Source organism: Dama dama, chromosome 12 (assembly GCF_033118175.1).
Source record: "Dama dama isolate Ldn47 chromosome 12, ASM3311817v1, whole genome shotgun sequence".
Classification (NCBI taxonomy): domain Eukaryota; kingdom Metazoa; phylum Chordata; class Mammalia; order Artiodactyla; family Cervidae; genus Dama; species Dama dama.
The window spans coordinates 26,846,803-26,873,977 of NC_083692.1; the positions used below are offsets into that span (position 1 = coordinate 26,846,803).

The 27,175-nt window shown below is 42.0% G+C and overlaps 2 protein-coding genes across 4 annotated transcripts in view; both read right to left on the reverse strand.

Moving 5' to 3' along the window:
* Window positions 1-3,465: 3,465 nt before the first annotated feature.
* On the reverse strand, window positions 3,466-9,166 carry AKAP5 (A-kinase anchoring protein 5). Its single transcript, XM_061156883.1, has 2 exons — window positions 9,030-9,166; window positions 3,466-6,446 (listed from the first exon to the last, which is right to left on the reverse strand). Exon 2 carries the CDS (start codon window positions 6,183-6,185, stop codon window positions 4,899-4,901), a length of 1,287 nt encoding a protein of 428 aa, XP_061012866.1. The 5' UTR covers window positions 6,186-6,446; window positions 9,030-9,166; the 3' UTR covers window positions 3,466-4,898.
* A 4,601-nt stretch (window positions 9,167-13,767) lies between these two features.
* The window catches only part of MTHFD1 (methylenetetrahydrofolate dehydrogenase, cyclohydrolase and formyltetrahydrofolate synthetase 1), a 60,340-nt gene continuing 46,932 nt past the window's right edge, over window positions 13,768-27,175 (reverse strand). For all 3 annotated transcript variants that reach the window (XM_061156886.1, XM_061156885.1, XM_061156884.1), the window contains 7 exons: window positions 25,742-25,783; window positions 23,055-23,155; window positions 21,989-22,166; window positions 19,575-19,682; window positions 18,880-19,032; window positions 15,368-15,461; window positions 13,768-13,999 (listed from right to left, as the gene is read on the reverse strand). In XM_061156886.1, coding sequence (XP_061012869.1) covers window positions 15,372-15,461; window positions 18,880-19,032; window positions 19,575-19,682; window positions 21,989-22,166; window positions 23,055-23,155; window positions 25,742-25,783 — 672 coding nt within the window. In that variant the 3' untranslated portion in view covers window positions 13,768-13,999; window positions 15,368-15,371. The remainder of the gene's footprint in view (window positions 14,000-15,367; window positions 15,462-18,879; window positions 19,033-19,574; window positions 19,683-21,988; window positions 22,167-23,054; window positions 23,156-25,741; window positions 25,784-27,175) is intronic.

Here is a 27,175-nt window from a genome sequence, read left to right on the forward strand (position 1 = left end):
ACAACTTGAGAACAGCAAGAGATGATGAAAACACTTCTGTCAGGTTCATAGATGGCATCAAAATCAGAATTGCCCTTTAGGTGGAATTATTTCAGTGAAATTGAATTCAAGTTCAAGGTGTTTTCTTTCTCTTTCCTGGAGGTGGGCTCTTTTAGGCATGTCATCATAAAATCTGGCCAACACTCAGCAGAGCAAAACTTTTGGTGGTGCTAACTCAGTTTCAATCTTTGATCTTTATGGTTTTAGGAAATTCACGTACTATACCATGCTTCTCTTAAAAGACCTGGGTAAATAAACATGAACCAATATAACATTTATTTTATATTAATATTCAGTACATATATTAATTCAGATTAAAACATTTTTTTACAGAGTATTATTTCTTTAATATTTGCATCTGATCCACAGTAATATAGTACTAATTTTAATGAGAAATACAAATTAGAACTTTTGCTTTCATAATAGCTCATCCAATTAACATTTTTACAAAGAACTACTATAAATATGTAACATTATGCAGGCTTTTTTTCTGCACCTGTTCACAAATCAGAAGGAATATACTTTGAAACTACTTAGAAACCAAATGCTATCAAGCTGCCCCTGCATTTATCTGACCAGCTGCCCCTGTATTTATATGACCATCTCCCCACACCTAACAAAATGAATTCCTCCCTGTCTCATCTCCCCCGCAGTGCATCGCAGCGCTGCGTCCCTGTGGCTCTTTCTTAACCCCCGTCCCAGTTTCAGTTGCTGCTGTTTCCCAGGCTGGGCTTTTCAAGGCAGAGAGAGCCTGTCCCCTTTGTCAGTGTTTGGGATGTGTCATACCCAAAACATTGAATAAATTGAATTCAACCTAAATTTAAGTAGTTGCTTTCTGTTAAATTTTTTGTAACTAAGGATCTTTTCAAAAAAATCTTTTCAAAAATGTACCATAAAATGTACTATATACTGAAAATTTGAATTCTGTATAATAAACTGTAAGTTACACAATAAAACATCACAAGAATTTGAACCTAAAGAACTCTAAACCTTAAATAAAGATCTTTAAAATTGCAGAAAGGGCAGGCAGAGAAGTCCACCCCTAATGTATTGAGTATCAGGTGAAATTAAAAAGCAGACTTCACACACCTGAATAAAGTTGACATTAAAGGGATCTCTTCAAACAATGGGATTCTAAAACCTAACTAACAATTATGTTAAAAATTCGGCTGTAAACTGTCCCCCCCCCCAAATTAGTTTTTAACTATAAAAAAATAAGGCAACTTGAAGTTAGAAACTTATGGATGAAGTTAACTCTGGATTTTCTGCAGAAGCCAGATTGGACTGGTACCCGCACAATCTGTATTTCTAAAAGCCTTTAGCAGGAAGGTGAGTCACACATACTGGTGAAATAACGTATTCTCTCAGAAATACATCAATCGGGTGTCTAAGACTTCACTAAATAGTAGACCAATTAAGATCACAAACTTCATGCTGTCAAATAGGTTATCTTCAAAGAAAATTATGCAGACAGTTTTTCTGAAGAACTCCATCTGTGCCACATGCTTATTGTTCTTTGAGGTGGAGGAGGTGGCAGGGAACCTAATTTCTAGTTGAATGTTCTTTTGTTTCCTGCTGCCATTTACTTAAATGTTACCAGGGACTATTTTTATACCCTATAAAGTACTTTGAGAAAATGTTAAGTGGCTAGTGCTACACAAAATAGAGGAGGATTTTCTTATTCTTGTTGTAAAGCAAACTGAATAACACGACTCTCAAAAGGGAGACTATAATGTGCTGAAAAATCATCTGATAAACCAGCTAGCCTTGTAAAATTCTGAGTTCAAGAGGAACTGAATCCTAGCTACTTGATGAATGTTCATTAAAAGCAGCATTCATACCACAGCAAATTTAAAGGAAAACTAATGTGGTGTTATTAAATTGCCTTTTAAGTGATATTTTAATATTGTCAAGTGGATGTGAATTGATAAGAACTTATTTACATTCACTTGATGTCTTACATATAAGGTCAAATTACTTAAAATAAAAAATGTTTTATGAGAGACTCCTAAGTCATCTGATTCTTGATTATTTCTATAAGAGCAAAACAATTTAGATCATCTTAGAATTCACAGTAGTAGAATTTGGCCATGTAGCAGAAATAATCAGATTGAGACCAGTGCATTTCTGGATTTCTTTTTCAAACTGCAATCCTACTTACTTAATTCACCAGATATTCTCAATAGAAAAGACTGAGGAGAAACCATTTAAGAATGAATGCAAATAGAGTACACATTTCATCACAAAAACACTCAATTATAATACATTCTAACCAAATATGTACCACACCACAAAGGGAAAAAAAACAGTAGAAACCTAGGACTACTTAGTCTTAAAAAATATTCATTACACATATTTATCTCACATGTTTTTAAAACTCCCAAATAAATATATCTAAACATTTGAAAATATTTTCAATACTGGCTATACTTTTTGCTCATTCATGAGAAATTACTAAAAACTTACAATCAAGTATATTGGCTTGAGCCATCCTTTCAATAAATGAAGGCAGGATTCTTCAAAACTCTGTAAAATGCACCAACTTTAGTCAGTTTTTTAAAAAATTGCTCACTTTTAAATATGTAGTTGCTGGTAGCTATCCAAGTCCGTTAGCACCACATATAGTGAATTAAAAAGTATTTTTAGGGAGGATGACTTAGCAGTCTTTTGTTTAAGAATTATATAATTAAAAGAAATTGATTTCTTGGGTCATGTTTTGAAAGATCCACTTTTCATCTTGCTAAATTGAAGGATTGGTAGTTTCCTTCCTTGCGCTCCCCCTCCCCGCAAGGTTATAAGCATGAAGGGAGGAAAATCTGGGGAAATACTTTTACACTTCAACAAAGAATCTTACTAATAATATCCATTATCTGGTTCAGTTCCAAAGTCACATTCTTCTGCCAGAGGTCTCAATATACACTTAAAGGAAGAAACAAGATTCTAAGGGACAAATTAGCACATACTTTCTGTATGCAATCCATAAATAATGCAGGAAGTCACCAGATCGTTTGAAATCATCTAACATACATTCTTTTCTTTAAGAACATATGAATACCTTTAACAAGTACCTTACAACTCAAGCGAAAGTTCTTTGCTATTTCATCTACTTTCAGAGTGACACTGTCACTCAATAGGGGACTATACAATGTGAACCCTGACCTGTGAGGTAGGGAAGTGTATTGCAGTCTTATGGCCATTTCACACAAGGAAAGGTTGAAACAATTACTTTTTCAAAAAATATGGCAATCACTGAGATCGATGATTTAAATAACTAAATAAAACACTAGCCCTTCTTGTTAAGTTCATTTTTTTTGTGTAAGGGATTAGCTGGACTAGAAGTACTGATGAAAAAGTAAATTTTCAATATCCATGTAAAATGTTTACTGGTGTCTCTTAACACATAGGCACAATGAAAGAATACTAGCATTTAAAATATAATGTACTTTAGTAGTAACTTTTCACTTTCTATTCAGCTATGTATTTGGCTTATTCTTGAGCAAGAATGAATAATATTTTCATTAAATTATTGTGATTTCCTAATAAATCACAATCCAACCAGTCCATCCTAGAGGAAATCAGTCCTGAATATTCATTGGAAGGACTGATGTTGAAGCTGAAACTCCAATACTTTGGCCACCTGATGCGAAGAGCTGACTCATTTGAAAAGACCCTGATGCTGGGAAAGATTGAGGGTGGGAGGAGAAGGGGATGACAGAGGATGAGGTGGTTGGATGACATCACCGACTCAATGGACAAGAGTTTGAGTAAGCTCTAGGAGTTGGTGATGGATAGGGAGGCCTGGAGTGCTGCAGTCCATGGGGTTGCAAAGAGTCGGACACGACTGAGCGACTGAACTGAACTGATTGTGGTTTTCTAGGACTTTTACTGCCAGGTTGGCTTTGAATCCACTCTCCCCTCTTTGAGGAGAGATTGATGAATACAGTCTCCAGAGATTTAACCTTGCAAGATGAATCCTGTGTTACCTGTGATCACTTGTTACTTGGAAGTTTGTCTTTCCATCTTTCTGGATGGAAAATAATATTCCATTTTTTGTTTTTGTTGTTGCCTTTTTTTTTTTTTTTTTTTTTTTTAGGTTTTCAGTAGGTGATCTTGCACAAGTGGATTTACGCAGGTCTATCTGGGGTAGAAGAAAGATGGAGAGGGAAAATGCACTCCCTGTTTCCACATCTTTGCACTTGGTAATTATTTGCCTGTCTGAAGTAATTTGTGAATGGCTTTTGTAAGGAACTTGAGCAAGACTAGGAAACCACTCATGTTTAAGCAAACTATATATATATATATTTTTTTTTTTGGTTTGCAGTATTATTTTCAGATAAGGCTACTGCCTAGGAGTGTGCAGTAGTCTTACTATAAATCACACAGTCACAAAAACAGTTCACCATATTCATCATTTCAAATAACATAAAAGTGCACTGTAAAAAAAAAGTTGTTGAAAACAGAATGCGATGTTAACCTATACACAGTGTTGAACTATCAAAAGGAAACCAGGCTTTGTGACATCAGAGGACATGAAAGAGCTTATGGCATACTGCAAGTACTCATTAAGTGTATCTTCTCCCAAGCAATCTAATCTTCAGAAACCATTTTAGCAACTCCCCTGATGTCACTTTTCATTGCAATTTGTACTGACTTCCTCCAATCCAGAAGTGGCTGCATTTCAGTGGTAGGGAGGGTTTTATAACTTGATTAATTCTTTAGCACTTCTGGGTTGCAATTGTGTTGGGTTAAATTCCACAGATGCTAAATCTCTCATTTGTTGCTGAAAAAAGAAATGCCACAAATATGTAAAATAATTAACCATTAAGCTTTTGTTTTTCCCTCCCATGATCTAGAAATTGTCACTGTAGACGATTGTTTATTGTATTATCATCAGAGGCCATTTCATTAACAAGCTGTTCTATAGACAACTGGATAGCATTCTTGACAAGAGAAGAAGCTGTTTCTATTAAGAGTGTTTCATATTGTTCTGAAGTTCTACCCTCAAAATCACTGTCATTAGCAAAAACCCCTACTTGCTCATTTTCAATTGAAATTAAGAATGGCTTAGGGACATTTTTAGATTTCTTAACATCAAATTCACTGATTTCAGTGTCTGTGATAATAATAGCAATTGGCTCCATTCTTTTGCTTTCTTCTGGTTTGGGTTTTTCTGCAGTGATCTCATTTTCTTGAAAATCTGATTCCTGGCTCAATTCAGTATCTTTTGGCTTACTCTCCTCAACAACAATCTCTCTACTTTCATGCTCCTTCCAATCTGGTCCACTTTCTAGGACACCATGTCTGGCTTCTTCCAGAATTTGTCGATCTGGAACTGCAGGCGAGGGAGGAACCTCAGAACCCACTGGGAGCTCCTGTTCTGTATCTGAAGCTTCCAATGGGCTCACTTGCTGAGGTTGAATGCTTTGTTTTTCCTCAAGCATTTCAGTATCTTTTTCAAGGATTAGCGTTCCTGTTTGAATAGCAGAATGACCCATATCTAACTCAAGTTCTACTGAAATCACTTTCTCTCCAGGAGAAGTTATGCTGTCATTCACATTTGATTCACAGACCTCATGATCCCCTTTCTGTGAGACATCTTCCCTTACATCCTGGGGCGACTTGCTCTCTGTGGCCTGGTCATCTGATTGGGTCAGAGTTTTTGTAACCAGATTTTCAGCCTCTTGGACTTTGACACTGCGGTCTGAGTCTTCTATGATTTTGGAGTGATTACTTCTTTTCTCTCCTTTTGAGAATTTTATGCAGGGAATCTTGAATCTGGATTTTGCCTTTTTCTTAGAAGGATTAGCATCCTCAGCATTGATTTCAGATTGCAGTTTAGCCTCAAAGGGCTTTTGCTGCTTTGAAGACTCTGACCTTTTCCTGCGTGTTACAAGGCGTTTGATTGAGGCCCAGGCCCCCCCCGGGTGCTGTGGCTGATCAGAAGCTCCTGCTTCTGGGGGACACTTCCTTGCTGCATCAGCAGCTTTAGAGCTGGCTTCAGCCTTCATTGCTTTGGCTGCTTTTTTTCTTCTCTTGAAGCAGAGCATCGATGCTTTTTCCTCCTGCCTCTCATCCTGAGGTCTAACTTCTGCTGATCTCGTCTCATCCTTACTTTCTACTTGTATTTCAGAAACTGTGATCTCCATTTTCACATTACACTCTTTCTTCCTCTAGAAAACTGTATCGTCTCTTCCTTAGCAGTCTATTGTGACAAAAAAGTGGGCAAAAATATCACACTGAGTAAAATTTCTTCCAGATGTAATCATTCCTTTCGTCTTACTCCATACAGTCATTTTAGGTGGTTTCTCCAGTTATACAAATGCCTACATCCTCTTACTTGTAATTTCGCTAATTTCTTCATGACAGCCCTTTTACTGGATAGATTTTTGTTTTATTTAAGGAGCAACCTGATAAGAGAAAAGAGGGATATTTTATTTCACCATCAGTCTATTGTTTTCTCTAGAGACTATTTCAGTTGAATGCATATGATTCTACCTGGCATATTTCCCATATACTAATTTACTGAAATGACTGGAGAATAAAAATTGGGGTTTATTTTTGCCCTATCCAAAAGACTTCAGTGTGAATTTATTTTACTCCCTTTTCTTTGTTAAAACTTCATTTTGGATTACTCTGCAGATCTGTTATTATTTTATCAATTCTGGAGTTGTGCTGTTTCTATGAATTGTTTATGTAATTCTCCGAATTGCAAATTAACAAACAAAAATCACCACCACCACCAAAAACAACAAAAAACAATGAAGAGCAGAGTGATATGCAAGTTAATGTAATTTTTTATTCCATGCAATAAAGAGTTCTGAAGTTGCAAAGATCTTAGAGATTATTTGAGATGATTATTCAAGTCGAGCCAGGTGAAAAAACTGAACTCCAGCGTGGGTAGCTGGCCTGCTGAAGGTCTCACAGTTAGATGAAGTCAGAGCCAGAGTTAGAACTGAAGACTTTGACTCTCTAATGTTCTTTCCAGTAGACCATAAGGTTTCTGTTCTAAAAATGTATGTTCCATGAAGGAGGTGCTACTTTTCATACATGCTCGTGGGAAACTTAACATTACTGTCATTCTCTACTTGTAAATTTGTTTGTATAATTTTAACATTTTTTTCTAAGTATCTGCTGTTCAAACATTTTCTATAATGAGCACATAGTGGAAGGTCAGAGTGAATGATAATGATAGTTGACATTTATTGAGCAGCTCCTATGTATTAGGAAGTGCTAAGCACTTTTATATACATCTCTAATCCTCCCACAACATTACAGAGGAGGTGGTGCTATCACCATCTGCAGATGAAGAAATTGAGGCCTAGATAGGTTAAGTAACTTGCTCTAGATTATATAGCTAGTTGATAACAGAGCTCAGGTTCAACCCAAGATTGCCTGTTTCCAAAGCTTGTCCTCTGAAACTGGGCTGTAAGAGTTTCATCAGAAAAATGAATTGTTTGGAGATACTAATCTGCACTAGACTCACTCGTCAAAAAATTTAATAACTGCTTAATGGTCATGTAACCATAATGTAACCCATCAACTCATAACTGAACCAAGACTCAGGATGAGTTCTTGCTATTTTAAAATCAAGCTTTTGAAATTCTTTGTATTTTATTATCTTGGCTCTGGAACTAATTTGAAAGCCAAACATAAGTTGATAAGATATGCAATTGGCAAACTAATTAGTGCCATAAATATAAAGTATATTTTAAAATCAATCCACAAAGTGGTATGAGGGTACCAATGAAGAGATGAGAGGTGGTCACCTAACAAAAATCCTATGAATTTTAGATGGATGTCCTTAAATAAACAAAGGGACTCTTTCTTTGTACTGTTTTTTGTTTGTTTTTTAATGTAAATCCTTCACTGTTGAAGGTTTATTTGGGTAGCCCCTGATTCCATGAACCACAGAAGGAACTGGAACTCTGAAAATCAGTTCATCATCTAAGTAAATATCCCCTTAGGTTGAGTCTTACATACTCCATTCCTCTGACAGAAAGACAAAGTCATCCTAGAACAATGATGAAACTAAAATATGAACATTTTTACAATGTCCCTCCTCATATGCTTCCATAACACAAGCACCACAGCTGATTATAGCTCTTTAAGTCTCCTCCCTTCTTGTGAGTTCTCAGCGCCTGGGAGTTTTTATTAACCAGAGGATGTAGAGCCAATAGAAATATTGAAATTAGACCATGTTTAGAAACGTATCATTTGAAATTATCCTAGATTGCCCAAAGACAACTGCTTGAGAAGCGCACTTGAATGTATATCAGATGAAGAAATACAACAAATATCCAAATAAAACCTAACCGAAATGGGGAAGGTGTAGGACAGCGACACTAAAACTTCTCATAACACTAAGCTGCAAATGATTCATCCTTAACCTGCGCAGAGAGTTTTTATCGCCTCGGCAATCTTAAAGTCCCTGTTCTAATTTCCTGATAGAACCGCAAGTTTACTGCCACAGAAAATACCCCTCCCCATATTCCCGTGAGCAGAGAAGCACCGAGGCAAAGAGCAGTCGCTCTCTGGGGCAAGTAGTGAATATCTCCCATCTCCCGGGGCGGACCGCGAAGCTTCCTCCTGGAGGAAGGCGTCTCTCCGGCTTGATGCGCGTTTGGCAGGAGCCAGAGCGCAGGAGAAAGTACTCAAAAAGGAAAATGCTGGGGCGTGGAACAGGTAACCCAGCTTCAAGTTCTCTGCACAATGATAATGGCCAGGAACCCCACACCATATTTCCCCCCAAAAGGGCAAGGAATGAAAAACTATCAGCAACACCTGCTCCTAGGAGGAGATGTAACACGATGAGGTGGGTGGACAGAGCCGATGAGGGTCGCTCTGGCAGGAAACGACCTTCCTGATTCTCACCCCGGCCACCTTGGGTGGTCCAGCGGGCACCTCCCGCCTACTCTGCCGCACAGGCGATCAGCGGACCGGACACCTGCCCGCACCCTCTCCCCCGCAACCTCCTCGACCTCCTCACTTACCACCGGGTCCCTGACCGACGCAGGGCCGGACGCCGGGGCAATCGGGAAGCCACGCTCGCACCGGCAGCGAGCAGCCCTCTGCAGAAGGACCGCAGCCCCGCGGCGCCCCCTCCCCAGAGCGCGGGGACCGACAGGCGGCGGCACCAATGCGCGCGGAGGGGGCGGGCGCGGGGCGGGGCCGGGCTGGGGGCGGCGGGCGGTGGGGGTGGAGATCCAGAGGTCTCTCCATCTAGCAGTTCGCCCGGCCGCTGAGACGCCGACCGTCGCGCTTCCAGCCTGGCGGCAATCCCCGCCGCGCGACCTCATCGGGAGCCAACGAGAGCGAGCCGGCAGATGGGGAAGGGACCGGGGTCGAAAGTCTCCTCTATTTTTTTCTCAGACGCAGAGTAATTAAATCCAATTTTAAATGACAGGCATCCCATTATAAATCCCCCCACTGAATATTTAAGTCATAGCATTCAGCATATTTTAAAAGTAGGATTCAAAACTTTGCAGTGAGCCTTGTTTAGAGAGAAAATGACATTATATGAATTGAGAGAGAAAGCGGGGCGGGGGGGACCTCATTACACCGAAACCCACTCCTGGGAAAGTTTTGGATATATCAAGGTTCACAGCCAAAGGGTTTCAGAACCCCAAGACAGAGTAGGCTCTTCTCTCCCTAAGTGTCTAGAAGGCGGGTAGAAATGATGCAATCTGTGTGCCATCGAGTTCAGAACACAGGAACCCAGCTCCACCCATCCTTTATACCTTGTATAGATTTCCAAGATTAAGCGGCTTACTGGTTACCCATGTTTCCCTTCAGGATGTTCCTAGGTGCCTGCTTAACCTTGTCCCTCTCAGTTGAGGGGTGGGGTGGCGGGTGGAGAACTGGAGACGTGTTCCTCTTCCTCACAACTCCAGTCCTGATCAGAGCAAGGGTACTGGCATTATCTGTTCTGCCTGACTGGAGGGTAGATTCAGCTTAGCTATCGTGTATCTTCACACATTTTGAGTATTTACAGATTCTTAAGCTTTAGTGAAAGGCACCATAAGCATTTATTTGTCCATGTAATCCATTGTGTGCAATACATTAACACATGAAAGGTGTTGCAGTGACTTGCTTTGAGTTTAACATGACCTACAAGGGCACTCCTGGGAGCTCCAGAGGTGAGGTCCTCCAGGATGCTCGGCTCCTCTCTCCTCCTCTGGCCCCTCCCATGCACACCACCCAGATGAAGAACTTATTAAGATGGAGGGAAGAACTTCTGAAAAGTAGTTGTACTTATCTCTTTTCTTTTATAGGATCATGATACTTTACAGGTAAACCTCAGTTACCCATTTGGGGATGTTTTTCCAGGAATATATTTTACCTTTGTTAAGATTCTATAGCTTTATCTAAGACTTATTAAGCAAAGAACTATTAGCACACAAAAGTAAAGCTGAATCTAATCTGTCAAGATCTTAGACAAAAGCTGTAAAACAGGAAAATCCATAAGCATCCAGTTTACAGTATTTATAATTAAGAATTCAATTTATCTTTGTTTATTCAGCAAATCTTTGTGAAGATGTCTCAGATGGGTTACTGACCCTGCTGTTAGTTTTAAACTTTAAACAAATCAAAAGAAATCCATGCCATTCATAACCAACTGAGATGCTATTATTGAGATACAAATTTTCTCAAATCTAGCAGATCTGGGAGTTTGCAGCAATTTCAAGCAAAAATAATATGAGATTATCTAGATGAAGACAGGGTAGAATAGCTGTCTTATTAGGAAGTAATTGGAAATGGAATAAGCAACAGATAAACACAATAAAGGCCATCTTAATGACATAGATCTCATTCCATCTGCTTTTCTTTGAAAAAAAAAAAAAGACTACTGAAAGGTGGTTTGGGGTAAGAGGTGAATTGATTTTGTATTTGGAGGGCAGATTTCTTTAAGGTATATTACATATAACTCATCTCCAACCTCCAAGACACACATAGTATAGAATCATAAATAAAATACTGTAGTGTGGTTTTTCTTTAGGATGTAACTAGAACCCAATGCTTAAATCAGAGTTTCAAAAAAATATATCCAGTACCTCATACATGAAAGAAATCTGTCATCCTTGAACTCATTTAAGTGACAGTTAGTAAGCTATTACCCATATCATTGTCTGCTATTCCATTAGTAGCTTTTTATTATATAATGAGAAACAGGCTCTAAATTTATCTTCAATCTGATGAGAAATTACCCTACCTACAGCTTATCTTGTTAATATCACCAGATACAGTGTGCCAATAAAATCGCTTATTTATCTGATCTCTACAGATGATACCATTTCTCCCATTCTAGTCCCTATCCACCCACAGCCTGGGTCTGCAGTTACCAAAAATGGTTTTTAATTCCTTGCTAATAATTCTTACATGTTATGAGACCTCCTGGGAATAAGCCCTCCACTTCCCTTCCCTGGTACACCATTAAATGAACGTGGCTCCAGCTCTCTGCTGATTTGATCCGTTTCCGGGCACCACCAGGGTTGCCCCAGCCAATGTAAACTTGACACTAATTCTGCTGCAATCTGCTTTACTTGACAGCACATAAACATTTTCTTCCTTGAATTGAGAGCGTATATACATCTTCATTGCACAGCAAGCCTCTGAGGTGCAGATCCGAGGAGATGCAGTCTGTTTATCAGTTTAACATTACGAATATAGGGAGGGAAGCCATTAACCACTCAGGGTCAGAGCAGGGACAGGGAGGCCGTTGATCTTGAAGGACGCCTAGGCCCAAAGGAAAGACACTAGTCCTTCTCTGGCCACACACACTACTCCAAAGCCACTAATGCTTGGCAGTATTGTTCTTTATCTTTTGTTCTTTATTCCAAGCTCTTGAGCTTGGAATACCAGGTAAAAACTATTTATTTATTGTATTGAAATTGAGTCGCTCAGTCATGTGTGTCCGACTCTTTGTGACCCCATGGACTATACAGTCAGTGGAATTCTCCAGGCCAGAATACTGGGGTGGGTAGCCATTCCCTTCTCCAGGGAATCTTCCCAACCCAGGGATAGAACCCAGTTCTCCCACATTGCAGGAGGATTCTTTACCAGCTGAGCCACCAGAGAAGCCTATTTATGTATTAGGGCTTTGTTTATAATCTTTGTCTTCCCACCAGTTGTGTTCAGTATTTCTAGAAATATTAAAGATTAAGCTCACATGGCTGGGACTTCCCTGGAGGTCCAGTGGTTAGGACTCTGTGGCTTCCACTGCAGGGGGCACGAGTTTGATCCCTGGTCTGGGAACTAAGACCCCACAAGCTGTGTAGCACAGCCAAAACATATATACGACAAACAAAACCCACATGGCTTTTGATGATATAAGCAAGCCTTAATTTTTTAAGATGGTCTTCAGGTTACCTAGACTAACAATACACTGCTTTTACTCTCCTGTTTACAAACTGAATTCCCAGCAGGTCCCCTTCCAGGTGAGGTTTTATAGGACATTAAAAAAAACAACAACAAACACTGGAAATAGTGAACTCTGTGCAGATGGCCCCAGTGATGCTTCCGAACAGGAACTGACAACATCACTGAGTGTGTACGATGTGCCAGGAAGCGTACAAAGCATGATGGAGCTGGGGCTCTGTGCTTTGACCCCCTCTGCCATATGCCCACTGTTGTCATTTCTTTCGACTGTGAAACTGACAGTATTACAACACTGATATGAACAACTTAGGGGATTAAAAATAGTAAAACCAAGGACACCAGGAAAAAACGCTGCTCTGCAATGCTAACTGCAGCACTGGCACCCGTGTGGATGTGACATCTTCTGGAAGGGCCCAATGCAGGAAGAGAAGGGGGAAAGGGAAGGAAAAATGCAGAGGAAGAACAGAGATGGATGATAAACAAAAAGAGAAGGGAAAACATTTGAGGGGAAGAAAACATCCTGTAGGGAGGGCTAGAGAGCTCAGGCACAGGGTAGAAGCTAAATAATCATTCGCTGAGCCAACAGAGCCAAAAGAGCCGTCCTTCGCTTAATACTGTGTAACCATCCTTCCTGAGGACTTTTAAAAATGAATGGTGCTGGGGACTTCCCTGGTGGTCCAGTGGCTAAGACTCTCAGCTCCCAATGCAGGGGGCCCAGGTTTGATCCCTGGTCGGGGAACTAGATCCCACATGCTGCAACTAAGACCTGGCACAGCCAAATAAATAAATAAAATATTAAAAAAAAAAAAAAAAAAAAGGAATGGTGCTGAAGCTGTGACAGCAATGGGAATTCTAAGGAAGTTCAGGATAAAAACCTATATAAGCGATATTTTCTCAGAGTGAAAAAAAAAAAAAAAGCAGTATTTTGGGCTTCCTTGGTGGTCCAGTGGTTAGGACTCCAAGCTTCCAAAGCAGAGGGCATGGGTTCAATGCCTGATTGGGGAAGTTTCACATGCACGCAGTGTGGCAAAGAAAAAAAAAGTAGCTCCCAAAAAAACTAGACTGACTTACTACTGCATTAAAACTATATATATATATATGTACATGACAAAAAGGCATGTTCTCCAAATTCCATTTCTCCCTCAGCCCTTTAAGGAGGTCTTCTTATTACATGTCCTCCCAGAAACACACAAGCACACACTCATCATTCCCCCTTGAAACACAACATATCATAAAGTACACACTAGGACTTGCTTCTTCTGTTGTGGCAGAGGTCTCCCAGATCACACGGGAAAGCAGAGTATAAGGCAACACAGACTGTTAATGCTACAATTTATATTTGAACGCAGAGACTGAAAAATTATTTACTTTTATTCTATGGATTTCAGTAAGGTAATTAGACGTGTACATGACTCAGGTTAATTTATACACAATGATGTGAATTAAGACTGAAGAAAGGCTTCTGGGGAAACTCCCACTACTCATTTCAGAAGACGTTTGGGGCAGGGACTGACTTCTCTTGATTTCCCCACACTTTCTGACAGGAGGCCTGAACTTTCAAAACAGCTTCTTGAAGATGGACAATCTAGAAAGACAGAGAGACAAGAAACACAGAGTTTTCTCTAAGCACTGAAATATCTCCTCTTCCTGCCCACACCACACCATCACCTTCTACCGCTGCTGAGGTTGTGAACATTTACCTCCTTCCTCACCATCAACACTTCTGTCCACAGACTTGAAAACAACGCACAGGATTTACACCGTGGCTGTGCGAATACCGAGGATGTGTGAGTCCAGACCAAGCACGTGCCATAATGACATTTCCAAGGTCACATATGCTCCTGAAGAACAGTGCTTCCCCAGCACCAAGGACAGGTGTCTCTGCTGTGCAAGCAGACGTGCTTCTGTGACAACCATCCGTACGGCTGCCTAGATGACAGCCACGGTTGGCTTCCACCTGGACCCTGACTTTCTTAGACAACGTGAGAGCCTTTCTTTTGCATAATTACCCTTTGACACCCTTGTCTTAGCACTCTCCGGTCTTTCCTCCCTTCTATTCCATGTGGGACTTGTAACTCTGGGTCACTTGCAGTCCTCAGGACTCCATTACAGTCCAGATTAAGATTTGATCTTCTGGAAAGCATGTCTTTTCCCTGGTTTGGTCCCCATTTTGCTGGAGTAAACTGCTAAATCCCTTCCGAGGAAGAGATGTGGAAGCAGCAGACCTGTACATGTCTGAAAACATCTGGACAGTTTTGGTGGAGTGTAAATACAGGTGGAAAGTCATCTTTTCCTGTGAGTGTAGAGGGCTTTCCTCCACTGTCTAAAAGCCTCTTACTGTTGGGAAGACAGGGGTTCAGTCTAATTCTCACTTCTTTCACAGGCCAGCCATTTTTTCTTCTCTGGAGAAGGGTTTTTAGGATTTTCATCTTTAATGTTTTTAAGATTTCACCTGGCATGTCCAGGGGTGGCTCACTCATTGTGAGGAGTACTCAGGGGCCCTTCACTTAAGACCCCAAGGACTGCTCCTGCTTCCTTCTCTCATCTACTTTCTAGGGCATTTACTCACTCCTGCCTGCCGTCAGAGTATACAGACCTTCAGCTGCTCCTAACCTCCAATGTGCCATCAGCTCCAAGCCCAGAGTCTCCTGGGGCTCCACAGAGGTCTAACCTTCACCGGAGTCCCTCCATGATTCATCAGATGGTGCCTCTCCCCTTGATGCTGCCAATTTGTGATGAACTCTGCTCTTCTTCCAAAAATGTATGGAAGTATAAATATTTCACTTACTGGGTACTGCCAATGCTCACTACTACCGCCTCTCCTCTCACTGATGTCTGGAAAGGAATCTATTTAAATTATGAAATCTGCGTTTTCATAGCTTTAGATGGAATCCGATAATTCATAAATATGCCTCATAAGGAAAAAGGAAAACTTCTGCCAGTAATGACTTACCTGTTTAGAACAGCCCATTCACCTGCTCAGTTTCAGGGTCCAAATCAATATCATAGAAACAGGGCCGGGTAGGGAGTCCAGGCATGGTGCTCATCTAGGAGATGTGAAATAGCATTAAAAACAAACTAAGCCAGGTCTTTTCCTTCATGTTCCTTTCAGTTAGAAAGCCCAAGACACAATATTATTTTACAGTTGTCCATAAAGTGGCAGTCTTCGTGTTACAAATTAAAAACCAAGTCACTGATCCTGTTATGCTCTCAAGAGAAAACCCTCGAGTCCTCAAGCAAACCAATCACCGGCCTTCCCTCTGGGCTCCCACATAGACAGCTGCAACAGGAGGCTTTGCACCTTCGTCCCACAGTGGCAGGTGCTGGGAGGCTAAGCCAGTTATTCATCCCTTTGATTCTCACATTGAAAGACCAAAAGGAGGTGCAGGGCTTGTCTGCTATCTAATTTTGTTTTAATGAGTCTTGAGATGATATTCGTATTATTTTTGCTTCAGTAACAAAAGATTAGCAATCAGTATCCTTTAACTTGGGCCAAGATGTTGCTGGACACAATCTAGATGGTTTTACAATCACTGTTACTACTGGTCCAATCTGGCTTTCTAAAACTGAACCTGCAATGCTTATGGATTTTATTTATACTTGTTTCTTCTAAAGAGTTGGCTTTGACAAATACCTACTTAGATATAAATTTGTAAAGTCTTGTCAGTGAAAACTCAGTATATTTTAACCTGTAACAACATCCTTTATAAAGAATACATACATACAAGTTTCAAATCAGATCCAGACAGGAGGTGAGACTAAATGGAACTTCTACAACTTTACTATAAAAGTGTCATAGAAAAGGATGAGTCACCTTCCATAACACAAAATACATATACTTTAGAAAACCTGATTCTGACATCTGAGTGTCAGTCAACACTCCTGCAAACACACTATATGGAGCTCATGTTGGTCTTTAGTCTCAAATTTTGTAAGAGAAGCAACTGCTGAGTGTGGGGACGAGGAAGAAAAAGGGAGCCTGAAGATGACATTATAAAGCTGAAGGACAAGTGCCCACTGATGTAGACACATGCATGTGCAAATTGGCAAAAAATTCTGAAGATGTTCCCCCAAATAGTAATTAGCAGGACTTTCAGTACTTTTATTCTTTTCCAAGTAGGACTTTTTTCCCCTTGGACACTTGGTCATATTGATAATCAGAAAACATTTTAAAATAAGATTATATATATACATATAGGAACTTAGATAAAAAAAAAAAAAAAAAAAAAAAAAAACCTCCAAAAAGAAGCCACCACCCTGTGAATTAGTACATAAACTGCTCAAATCCTCTGAGCCTCATTCAGGCCCCAACAGCAATTAGAAAACAGGAAGAACAGCAATCATTAAGCCATCTAGATTTTGTGTGGAAATGCGTTGGTCCAAGTGGGCTTCTAATGTGAGTTTGTTCTAGATGAGACTGTTTTGGAGCTGGGCAGGCTGTGTTTCTCTCCGAACAGCAGGCCTGACACTTTCAGTTTTGCTTTTGTCTCTGCAGCCACCCCTCTGCACGCACACATCAAAAGTGACAATACTGTTCTGCTTCTTCAGCTGCCGGCTGCTGACAATGTCTCCAGAATCAACGTGCGTTCTACAATATCCAAGGTGCTGGATAAATGGTTTAGAGTCCTTACTAAAAGGGGATTTCAACAAACCCTGAGCACTGATGAACGCTGTCACCAGTGGGGCCTCCTGCCTCTGGAGGGGCTGAGGGACACTGGCCTGCAGGCCCATCTGACCACCATTGTGACAGGATGAGCCCCAGAGCGCTGCAAGGAGCAGGGCTCACACCTCTCGTTGTTGTTCAGTCGCTCAGTCGTGTCCGACTCTTTGTGACCCCATGGACTGTGGCCTCACAGGCTCCTTTGCCTATGGAATTTCCCAGACAAGAATATTGGAGTGGACTGCCATTTCCTCCTCCAGGGGATCTTCCCAATCCAGTGATCCAACCAGTGTCTCCTGCTTGGCAGGCAGATTCTTTATCACTGAGACACCTGAACTTTCCTGAGGCCAAAACCAGCACAGCTGAAAGTGGATTTGGCTTTAACATTCTGTACTTCCGACTGTAATACTGCCTCCTACCGCTTTCTTACTAAACTGAAAGAAGCTCCAAAGGGAGATGTATTGATTTCTTTTACTTGTGTACCAACTTAGTTCACTATTTCAATCCTGTTATTGCAGGTAAGAAAAAGCTGCAGATAAACTGGTTGGCCAGAAAGTTCATTTGGGTTTTTCTGTACATCTCGAATGAATGTTCTGGCCAACCAAATAGGCTACTGGGCAGATCTGTGGGGGAAACCTGGGCAATGATCAATGCAGACTCTGGGACAGAGTCCAAACTAACTGAGTCAGTCCAAATCATGCCCGTAAGCTTTCCTCTACTTCCCAATTAGCAATTTTCCTCCTAAAACATGTATGAAACCTGTAAGACAAGGAAGGATTTGAAAATTAATTCATCTCAAAGTGTAAATAATCAGCCATAAAAAGGAATGCATTTGAATCAGTTCTAATGAGGTGGATGAACCTAGAACCCATTATACAGAGTGAAGTCAGTCAGAAAGAGAAAGATAAATACCGTATTCTAACACACATGTATGGAATCTAGAAAAATGGTACCGAAGAATTTATTTACAGGGCAGCAATGGAGAAACAGACATAGAGAACAGACTTACGGACATGGGGAGAGGGAAGAAGAGGGTGAGATGTATGGAAAGAGTAACATGGAAACTCACATTACCATATGTAAAATAGATAGCCAATGGGAATTTGCTGTATGGCTCAGGAAATTCAAACAGGGACTCTGTAACAACCAAGAGGGGTGGGGTGGGGCAGGAGATGGGAGGGAGGTTCAAAAGGGAGGGGATATATGTATACCTATGGCTGATTCATGCTGAGGTTTGACAGAAAACAGAATTCTGTAAAGCAATAATCCTTCAATAAAAAAATTAATTAATTAGAAAAAGAAAAAAAAAGCATAAATAAACCAGCTTATCTTTCTTATCTACAGGCGTCGTTTACACTTTAAGGGGCAAATTCTTTACTCAAGCATGGTTAATTCCCTGAATTTCAGGCATAAGCTCCAGGCCTGTTGATAAGACCCAGGAAGTGCCGAGCCTCAAATAGGCTATTGGGAAGACTAAGTTAGTCTGTAAAAGGTGCCCAATAAAAGTCAGCCGTGATTACGTACAACAGTACTGTACACAGCCTATGAATTAGGCCCATACGGGATTCAGACAAGGTCACACTGCCACTGGGAAACAATTATTATTCAGTACAAGCAGTCATGGCATCATCCGTGAACTGAGACCAAGATGGTCCACAGCAAGACAATTTATCGTAATGGGTCCGACTCCAGCTTTCTCCTTAGCAATGAACTCTGCTAATTAGGCATTTGTGTAATGTTTGCAGTAATCGATTCAAGAAGCACTGATGAACAAACGGTCCTCTCTGCTTGCAGCACTCACTCACCGTTCCCACCAGAGGGTACAGAAAGCCGGCCCCGACGCTGGCGCGGATGTCGCGAATGGGCAGGATGAAGCCAGTGGGCACGCCTTTTAGCTCCGGGTTGTGAGACAAGGACAAGTGTGTCTTGGCCATGCAGATGGGCAGATTCCCAAAGCCCTAGAGAAAGATGGGAACAGAAGTGGGAGAAGTGAAAGGCTGGCAATGCAACGAAGAACATCTGGGCACTGTGCTTCTGCAATTTACTTGAAACACCCAACTCCCTTTATGTCCATGTCTACGTCACCGCTCTCCTCCAGCTTAGTCATTATAAAATTAAAAAAAAAAAAAAAATCCTTGTTGGGTGAAGGAGTGGAGCCCTCACAACTATATCCCACAAGTGAATATTTCACTTTCATTTATGTAACTGATTAAAATGATAGTCTGGAGCAGATGTGAAGATAACGACTCAAGGCAAGCTCTCAGTGCTTTAGTAAGACATTTCTTATTTCCTCATGATTTTTCCACACTCACATACCACCTCTGGGAAGATAAAGAACTTGGGACTGGACCACCTAATCCATGCTCAGTATTTAAGAGGGGAGACGGCTGCCACCCAGAGGAGGACAGCAGTGCCTTGGCGGGGCTGGGAGAACGCGGGCATTCTGCCTCCGAGACTTGGTGTGTAAAGAGCTGAAAGAACACGCCAACCACACACCTACCTGCTTGGTGTAGACTTCCGCTTTGTGCTGGGCTTCGGGGAGCAATTCAATGTCGTCAGCTCCATATATCTTCTGCGCAATAATCCTGATTTTGTCCTCAACTGGGAGCTAACAGAGAGAGAGGGGAGACCATGACTAGACACGAATGAGGACGTGAACCTTTACTTACAGTGGTATTCCAGGTCAGAGTCCCCAAAATGGCCACAGGTGTTTATACATATACAAGGATGGGCAAATAGTTTGAGGTTTATTGGATTAGAAACATTTTTTTACTATAAGGTCCCAGATTTTATAAGCAGAAAATGTCCTACAGGTGTCAAGTTACTGTATGTGTGTGTGTGCATGTGTAAGATTTTACTAGGCACATCGTAAACAATACTGCTGACTACTGAAGAGTAACTATTTCTTCATAAATAAAAATAATGCTCTAATACTGACGATCAGTCTCCCATCAAAGCAGACTTGGGATACTGTTTATGAAGTAAGACAACCGATACCCATTCACAGAACCCCCAGTATGTACAGATGCTACCTTTAACACAAATGACTGTCAACTGCTATTACTTTGGAAATAGTTATAAAAACAAAATCATCCACATATTTAAACAACAATCTAATGACTTATATGATCAACATACAACAAGGATGGTGGGAAAGGCTCTGTTTTTCATGGCCCTTGTGCAGCGGACAGAGGCCAGCGGTCCAACCAGTGACCTCCAGGTCTAACAAGGAAGCCCAGGGCTGCTTCCTCCAGGGCAAAACCTTCAGAAGTGGTATCTGGCCTCTGAAATACTCTTGCAGCCCAGCTCAAGGCACTAAAATTCAAGAGCAAACAGCACAAGGAGAAACTGCCCAAAGGAAATGGGAAAGACAGCTACTCTCACAGGCAACCTGGGTAAGCAAATCACTTAAATGAGGCAGTATGTGACTCCATGCCCCCTAGCAACTAAGGCTAACATTGGGTGAGTTTTGCTTTCTGAAAAGAATAATTACCTACAAAAACAAGTATTTCCTTTTGAACTAAACTGTGATCATTTACGAGGGGGCTTTGCATAATGGACATGAATAAAGTGAAGCTATTCAATTGCAGCTTTACAAAGATCCAATGGAGATTACTTTCATATGCGTCTTATAACTGGAGCTCTATAAATGCCAAGGCACATTCAGAACTTCTGATGCAAAAGTACTTTCGTTGAGGAGTGATTTAAGACCAACAGAAGCTGAATAAGACAAAATGTGACAGCTTCCCGTCTGTCAGATAAGAGTTCCAAGTAGAAACGGGTTATGAAGTCCTCATTATCCCACTTCTTCCAGGCCTCCTCATCATCTCCAAGGACTGGGGTTCCTCACTCAGGCACTGTGGATGCGGGCTTAGAGAGAGTATCTAAATGCTCTGTATTTGTGTGCAAATTTCTGTTTATGGCATTTCCCCAGAAGACAGTTGGTTGAACAGGTTTTCAAACCAGCCTATAAAACTAAAGCTCCATAGGAAATGTCCATGTCAATAGAATGTTAATTAACTGTAATTAAGATATAAGCAGATTAGATCTACGAGGGGCAAAGAAAACAAGAGACTGTTAAAATTCATGAGTAATAGGGCTTGCTTCCTTCTACCTTTTTATGGCTGTTTTTGAAAGTCTATCATTATCTTCTAAAAACCAGGCCAAAAAGCGGCCTAGATAACACAAGCAGAACTGGCTGCAAGGTCCATGCCATGTTCCTAACGAAGTTGGCAGTTGTTGCTGTGGGCAGACTGCTTAATGTCCAATCACCTTCTGATGTAAACGGACAGAGAACTGACAGCAAAGTACAACCCTATAATAAGAACAACCATTTTGTGAACTAACTTTATTGTACCCCAGAATAAGCAGTGCTTCTGCCTACGCCAGACGTATCATAATTTACTCAGTGACAGAAAGGACGCGGAAGCCTGCCAGGGAGCTCTGGTTTCGTGCCTGAGTGCTTCTCTGAACCCGAGGCAGCCCCATACCAGGAAGTGTGTGCAGAACCACACTGCTTTCCCCGATGCTGGGAAGCAGTCAGACGACACTTCTGAGCTTGACGTAGCCCAGTGCCAGTTCGCAGTAACATGGCTGGTGCCCTGGTTTAAAGGCTGTGGTTCTCCAGGTAAGCCTTTCTCCTGCCAAAAAAGGGGCTGTACTATGAGCCTTTTCAAAAGTTAGGACGTGAGCCAACCTCCTGGGGTGTTCTTGTCTGGATGCCCTCCTTGGTCAGAAAGCAGCAATGTACGTTGTTAAGAAAGCTGTCTGGAGTTGGCAGTCCAGGCTGTGGTCGTGTAACTCACCTCCATGAGACTCAAACCCACAGGTTGAAGCTGCTAAACATGGGCTCTAAACAGAAACCTCGTTGTGCTTTTTTGGTTTTCTTTTTTTTGCATACAGCAGTTAACCCACCTTGAGGTCATAGAGGAGCTGGAAGCTGCTGGGGGCCGCAGCTGCCCTCTGGACGGCCTCAGCCAGCGCCAGGGCACCCTTGCCCCCTTCTGCCCAGTGAGTGCACTTCACGGCATCAAAAGCGCCATGTTCTTTGGCGAGGCGGCTGACGAGGTCCAGCTCAGCCTCCGTATCTGTCCTGTAAAGGCAGAACTTCATGTTAAAGCACTGAGGATGGGGGAGAGGACAGAATTTGTCGTGTTTTTGCCATAATAATCCATGTGCATTACCCACTGATAAATGGACACTAACAGTAACACTGCTTGGGTTTGAACCCTGACGCCACGATTTACCAGCTGGATGACTTGCAATGTCTTGGTGTCCATGTGGGTAGAATGGGCATAACCACTGCATTTCACTGGGACGTCATAAGAGGCTTAGATGGCAGTACTTAGAACATTCCAGGCACGTCATAAGGAATCAATAAACACCAGCCTCTCAAAATTTTTGTTTCCTATTTTGCTGTGGCTAGACCATCAGAACAAGGTCAAAACCGGCATCAGAATAACTAAACAACCCATGCAAGTTCTCTTACAGGAACATTTCCAGGTCACTATGCTTAACACACTGTCAAGACACTATCCCACCAGACCTGGAGAAATAATGGAACTGTAGGCCTATGACCTTATCTTAGCACAAAAGGCCTTTAGAGACTGGAAAGAACATTTAAGTTCTGGCCTGTGTGTTACCCACTTCACCTGGTGAGGATGGGCACCCACAGGAGCCAAATCTGACTCCACACCCTCAGCGGGGAGGGTGACAAGTCCCCTGTGACATACGCAGTACCCGTCACATGGCAGGCGCTCGCCAACGGCTCCCAAAGCAAACGCTTGATAACTGACAGCAGCTGAAGAAAAGAACACAGCTAAGAGCTGGGCTGCACATCCGCTCCAGGAGATGTCTGCTGGCCATTTCCCACAGTCTCCTTTTTTTTTTTTAATTTATTTTTTAATTGAAGGATAATTGCTTTGCAGAATTTTGTTGTTTTCTGTCAAATCCTGCCTCAACTCTTACACCCCATACTTACTTGAAGGCATTCACGGCCACTACCACTGGAACGCCAAACATCCTGGCATTTTCAATTTGTTTCTTCAAGTTACTGAAGCCTTTTTCAACCAGCTCCAGGTCCTGCAGAAACAATAGAGGAAGGTCTGGAAGCTTAGAGAGCAGAACTTAAAACAGCTGCAGGTTCTTCTTAAAAGAGAAACTGTCTCCTTGAGCCAGCAGCCACTTGCCATCAGGACGAGCCGACATCGTGCAGGGGCGGTGATGCGTTTCCCCGGGCCGTGCCGAGTGACCTGCGACCCTGCAGCGAGCTGTGCTCATGGCCTGGCTGCCCTGGAAGCTGAGATCTGCCTGTGCATCTGCCTCACCACGCCATATCTTAAGAGCTTATTTGCTGTTTGAAGGGACTCAGACACCCTTAAATAAACTATATTTACAACCCGTTTTATAATAGATTGTATGTACTTCTACAGCACAATGGTACAAACTGACTGTTTAGGATGGCACAGACCTGCCATCAGAAGACAGGGCCTAGCACACAGTGCATAAAAAAGTCAAAGTGTCAGTCACTCAGTTGTGTCCGGCCTCTTGTGACCCCATGGACTACAGCCCCCCAGGCTCCTCTGTCCAAGGGATTTCTTAGGCAAGAATACTGGAGTGGGTTGCCATTTTCTCCTCCAGGGGATCTTCCCAACCCAGGGGTCAAACCTGGGTCTCCCATACTGCAGGCAGATTCTTTTTTTTTTTTTTTTCAATTATTTTTATTAGTTGGAGGCTAATTACTTCACAACAATGTATGCAGGCAGATTCTTTACCGTCTGAGCCACCAGGGAAGCCCTGTGCATGGCATTTTTCAGAAAATGTGGAGTCATCAGTAAGGCTTCAAAAGGTTTAAATGAACTCAACCATAATAAACCTTGTATCAGAAATAAGATAAATATAATCTTTAAGAACCAAATACTATGAAATTAAGAGGAAAGTAATTAAGGAAACATTTTAAAATATGCTTCTTGGAGCACTGCTTGCAGCATGAGAAGACTGCAAACAACACAAACCTCCTCCAACAGGGGACTGAATCGTGAATTAGGATATACACACTGTACATGTCATGAAAAGTGAGATAATCTGTATTAGCACAGAACCTCTCAAAGATGTACTAAAACTGTCAAACTATGAGGAGCTTAATTAATGCTATTTTTGGATAAATACAAAAATACATGTGCATATGCATGAAATTTTAAATGTTGAGAGATATACACTAGACTGGGGACTCATATCATATATATTATAACCTTAATTTTAATTTTTTTTACAAAATGTATATTATTATATAAGCTTAAAATACATTTAAGTATTTTAACAATGAAAGTATCATGGTCTCATATACAAATATGTACCCAAGATCATGGGTAAAGCCCAGCAGTAGTAGTGCTTGGTTTATGGACTCCATAAAACCATGAGAGAAAGGTAAGATACAAGCACAAAACAACTGAGATCATTATAAACATGATTTATGTTTTTTTTCCCCTTTAATCATTGAAAACTGAGATTAAAATTTAGTTGACATTCTAAAAAGCATAGCTAATTCCTTACCTCTAGTCACATGAAAACCAATTAATATGTAAGACTGATTGAAAACAGTTTTAAATAAGGCAAATTTCTTAAATGAAGACACCAGCTGGGCCAGTGAGGGGCAGTCACTCTAATTAGACACAGGAAAGGCTGCGGGGTGGCAGGAGGGCCAGAACTGTGAATTCCCCTCCCACGCGTGAATCACACAAATGACCATAAAAGGCAAATCATAACTCAGAAGACAGGCAGGCTGAAGGCACCAGCAATGCTTTGCTAGCTGCTTTTGAATTACTTCATTTGGGGGCTGAAAAGTGACCCTGTACTGCCTGAAAATTTAAAAGCCTCCAAAGAAGGCAGAGAACTTGAATCAATGGTGATAGCCGCTGACCTTACCATCTCATATGGTGCCCTCATCTCTCTCAAGACCACCCCAAACTGGCGCCAGAGATGCTTCTTGATGGTAAATGATAGGAACATGAGAAGCTTTACGCTCACAATTCTGTGAGCTCCTGCTTACTGCTATAAACCACATCAGTTTATGAAAACCTTGCCTAGAAAAATAACCAGGGTGCTGACCCTATCTTGGCCCTTGACTATGAATTTAAATCTGCAGAGAAAAAAGCATTTCAGAAAATCTCTCTACTTGCCTCTGATTTGAATGGTATTTGTGAATCAAGTGGCCAATGCAGGGAAGACAAGGAAACCTCCATGAGATTAGTGCATGGTTTCTTATTTCTTTGTAGTGAGGGGTATCCTACCAATCACAGCATCCCTCTTTAGCAGCATCCCAGGCCTCTATGCTCTGAATGCCAGTAGCGCTCCCCACCTCCAGTTGTAACAATCAAAAATAAATGTCTCTAGACATTCCCAAATATCCTAGGATGGGGGGAAATGGTAGAATCAACCACTGGTCTAGGGGAGTGGTTTTACTGATATCCTATGTGGGCAACTGTTTTATGAGGCATTTCTTCCCTGTTTCATTTAGTACAATTGTTCAGCACACTATGGGCCCCTTGCTCCCAGGAACAGCCCGGGGTCATATGACAGCCCATTCATTTCCAGAAATGCCAGGCTGAGAAATGCTGATTCGGAATGTGGTGCATCCTAGGGCAAGCAATGAGAAGTGACTGAAGTTACCTCCTCTATGTAGGCCTTGGGAAGCGGAAGTCCAGCAGTAACCTGGAAGATAAAGAAGCAAAGTCAGAGGCATTTTTACTTACAGTAAGATTTTAGCTTCTAACGGTGCTTTGCCATCTGTTCAAAGCCAGAAGCTGCATCCTTGGGGCAGGGGGCTGGGGGGTGCGGTGGAGGACATACAGCAGTAGAAAGCTATTTCCTGCCTTAAGGATTTAGAGCAAATGACCAAAACTATGGCACAGAACAAAAGTCACTGCTTTGATCAGGGTCGGAGACCCTCGTGAACTGAATTAGAGAGAGGAGAAGGGACGAATCTATGAAGGCGGGCGGGGGAAGCGATGTGTTCCCCTGTGAGTGAAGCACACAGCAGCGGGGGTGGAAGTAGAGCTGAGTATAGAGAAAAAGGCAGCTGTCAGCCCTGCAAGAGCCACCCTGAGACGTCCGCTGTGGAGTCTGAGACGCGCCCGGCAATGTATTCATCAGCTGGTCCACCAAGCCAGCCCACACCTTGCGGAGCTGAACTGGGTGCGTGGGAGCTGAACTGGGGCGTGTGAGCAGCACAAACAAGAGGGAAGCAACACCCAAGGATTTTCTTCCTCTATGGCTACAGAGGTACCTGGTGGGACCCACTGTATTCACACGGAAGTGCTTGAGGGTGAAGGCGCTGATTCCAGGGACCCCACTGGGCAATGGACTAAGAAACCTTTCAAGTGTTCTGCTGCCTTTCCTCAGACACCATGGTGCACTCCAACTCCAAAAGGGGCCTCAGAGAGGCGGGGCAGGAAACCGAAAGCTGAGCCCACGCTCCGGGCCTCACACGGCTCCAGGAGGCACAGGAGCCGTGGGCCAGGCTCCCGACAGAGCTGTGTGCAAAGCTCTTCTCTCAGGGCTACCTGGTGACACGCCCACATGATTCCTCAGACCATGAGGTCAGGAGGAAAAGAGGCGCAATGGCGTGAGGATGAGTGAGGGGATGGAAGAGGAGGAACGCTGGTTATGATGAGGAAGAGAAAGGGAGTCCGTCCTGCAGCCCAGCAGAAAGGGGTATCCTGGGTTAGGAGGGCCATAGAACGAGGAGGACCAGAGAGGTGTGCTGGGCTGTGACGGCGGTAGTTCTCCCCCTAATGGGGACCTAAACCTTTCCTGGGGTCCAAGAGGTCAGGACTACTTCCATAACCCTAAGATATTATGGCTCTTTTCACTGTCATTCCCTCAGGAAGTCTACAATGGATTTGCCCATAGATTATGTGACATGTGACATCACAACAGATCAAATGCTGAAGATGAGAATCCAGCAGTCTTTGATTAAACTGGATACTGAAGAGATTTTAAAAAAGTACAATGTCCAAATGTTTTGGAAAATATAGTCACTTTTCACTTAAAAAAAAAAAAGGTATTTATGTTAGCATTTAATTATGTTAATATTTATGCTAA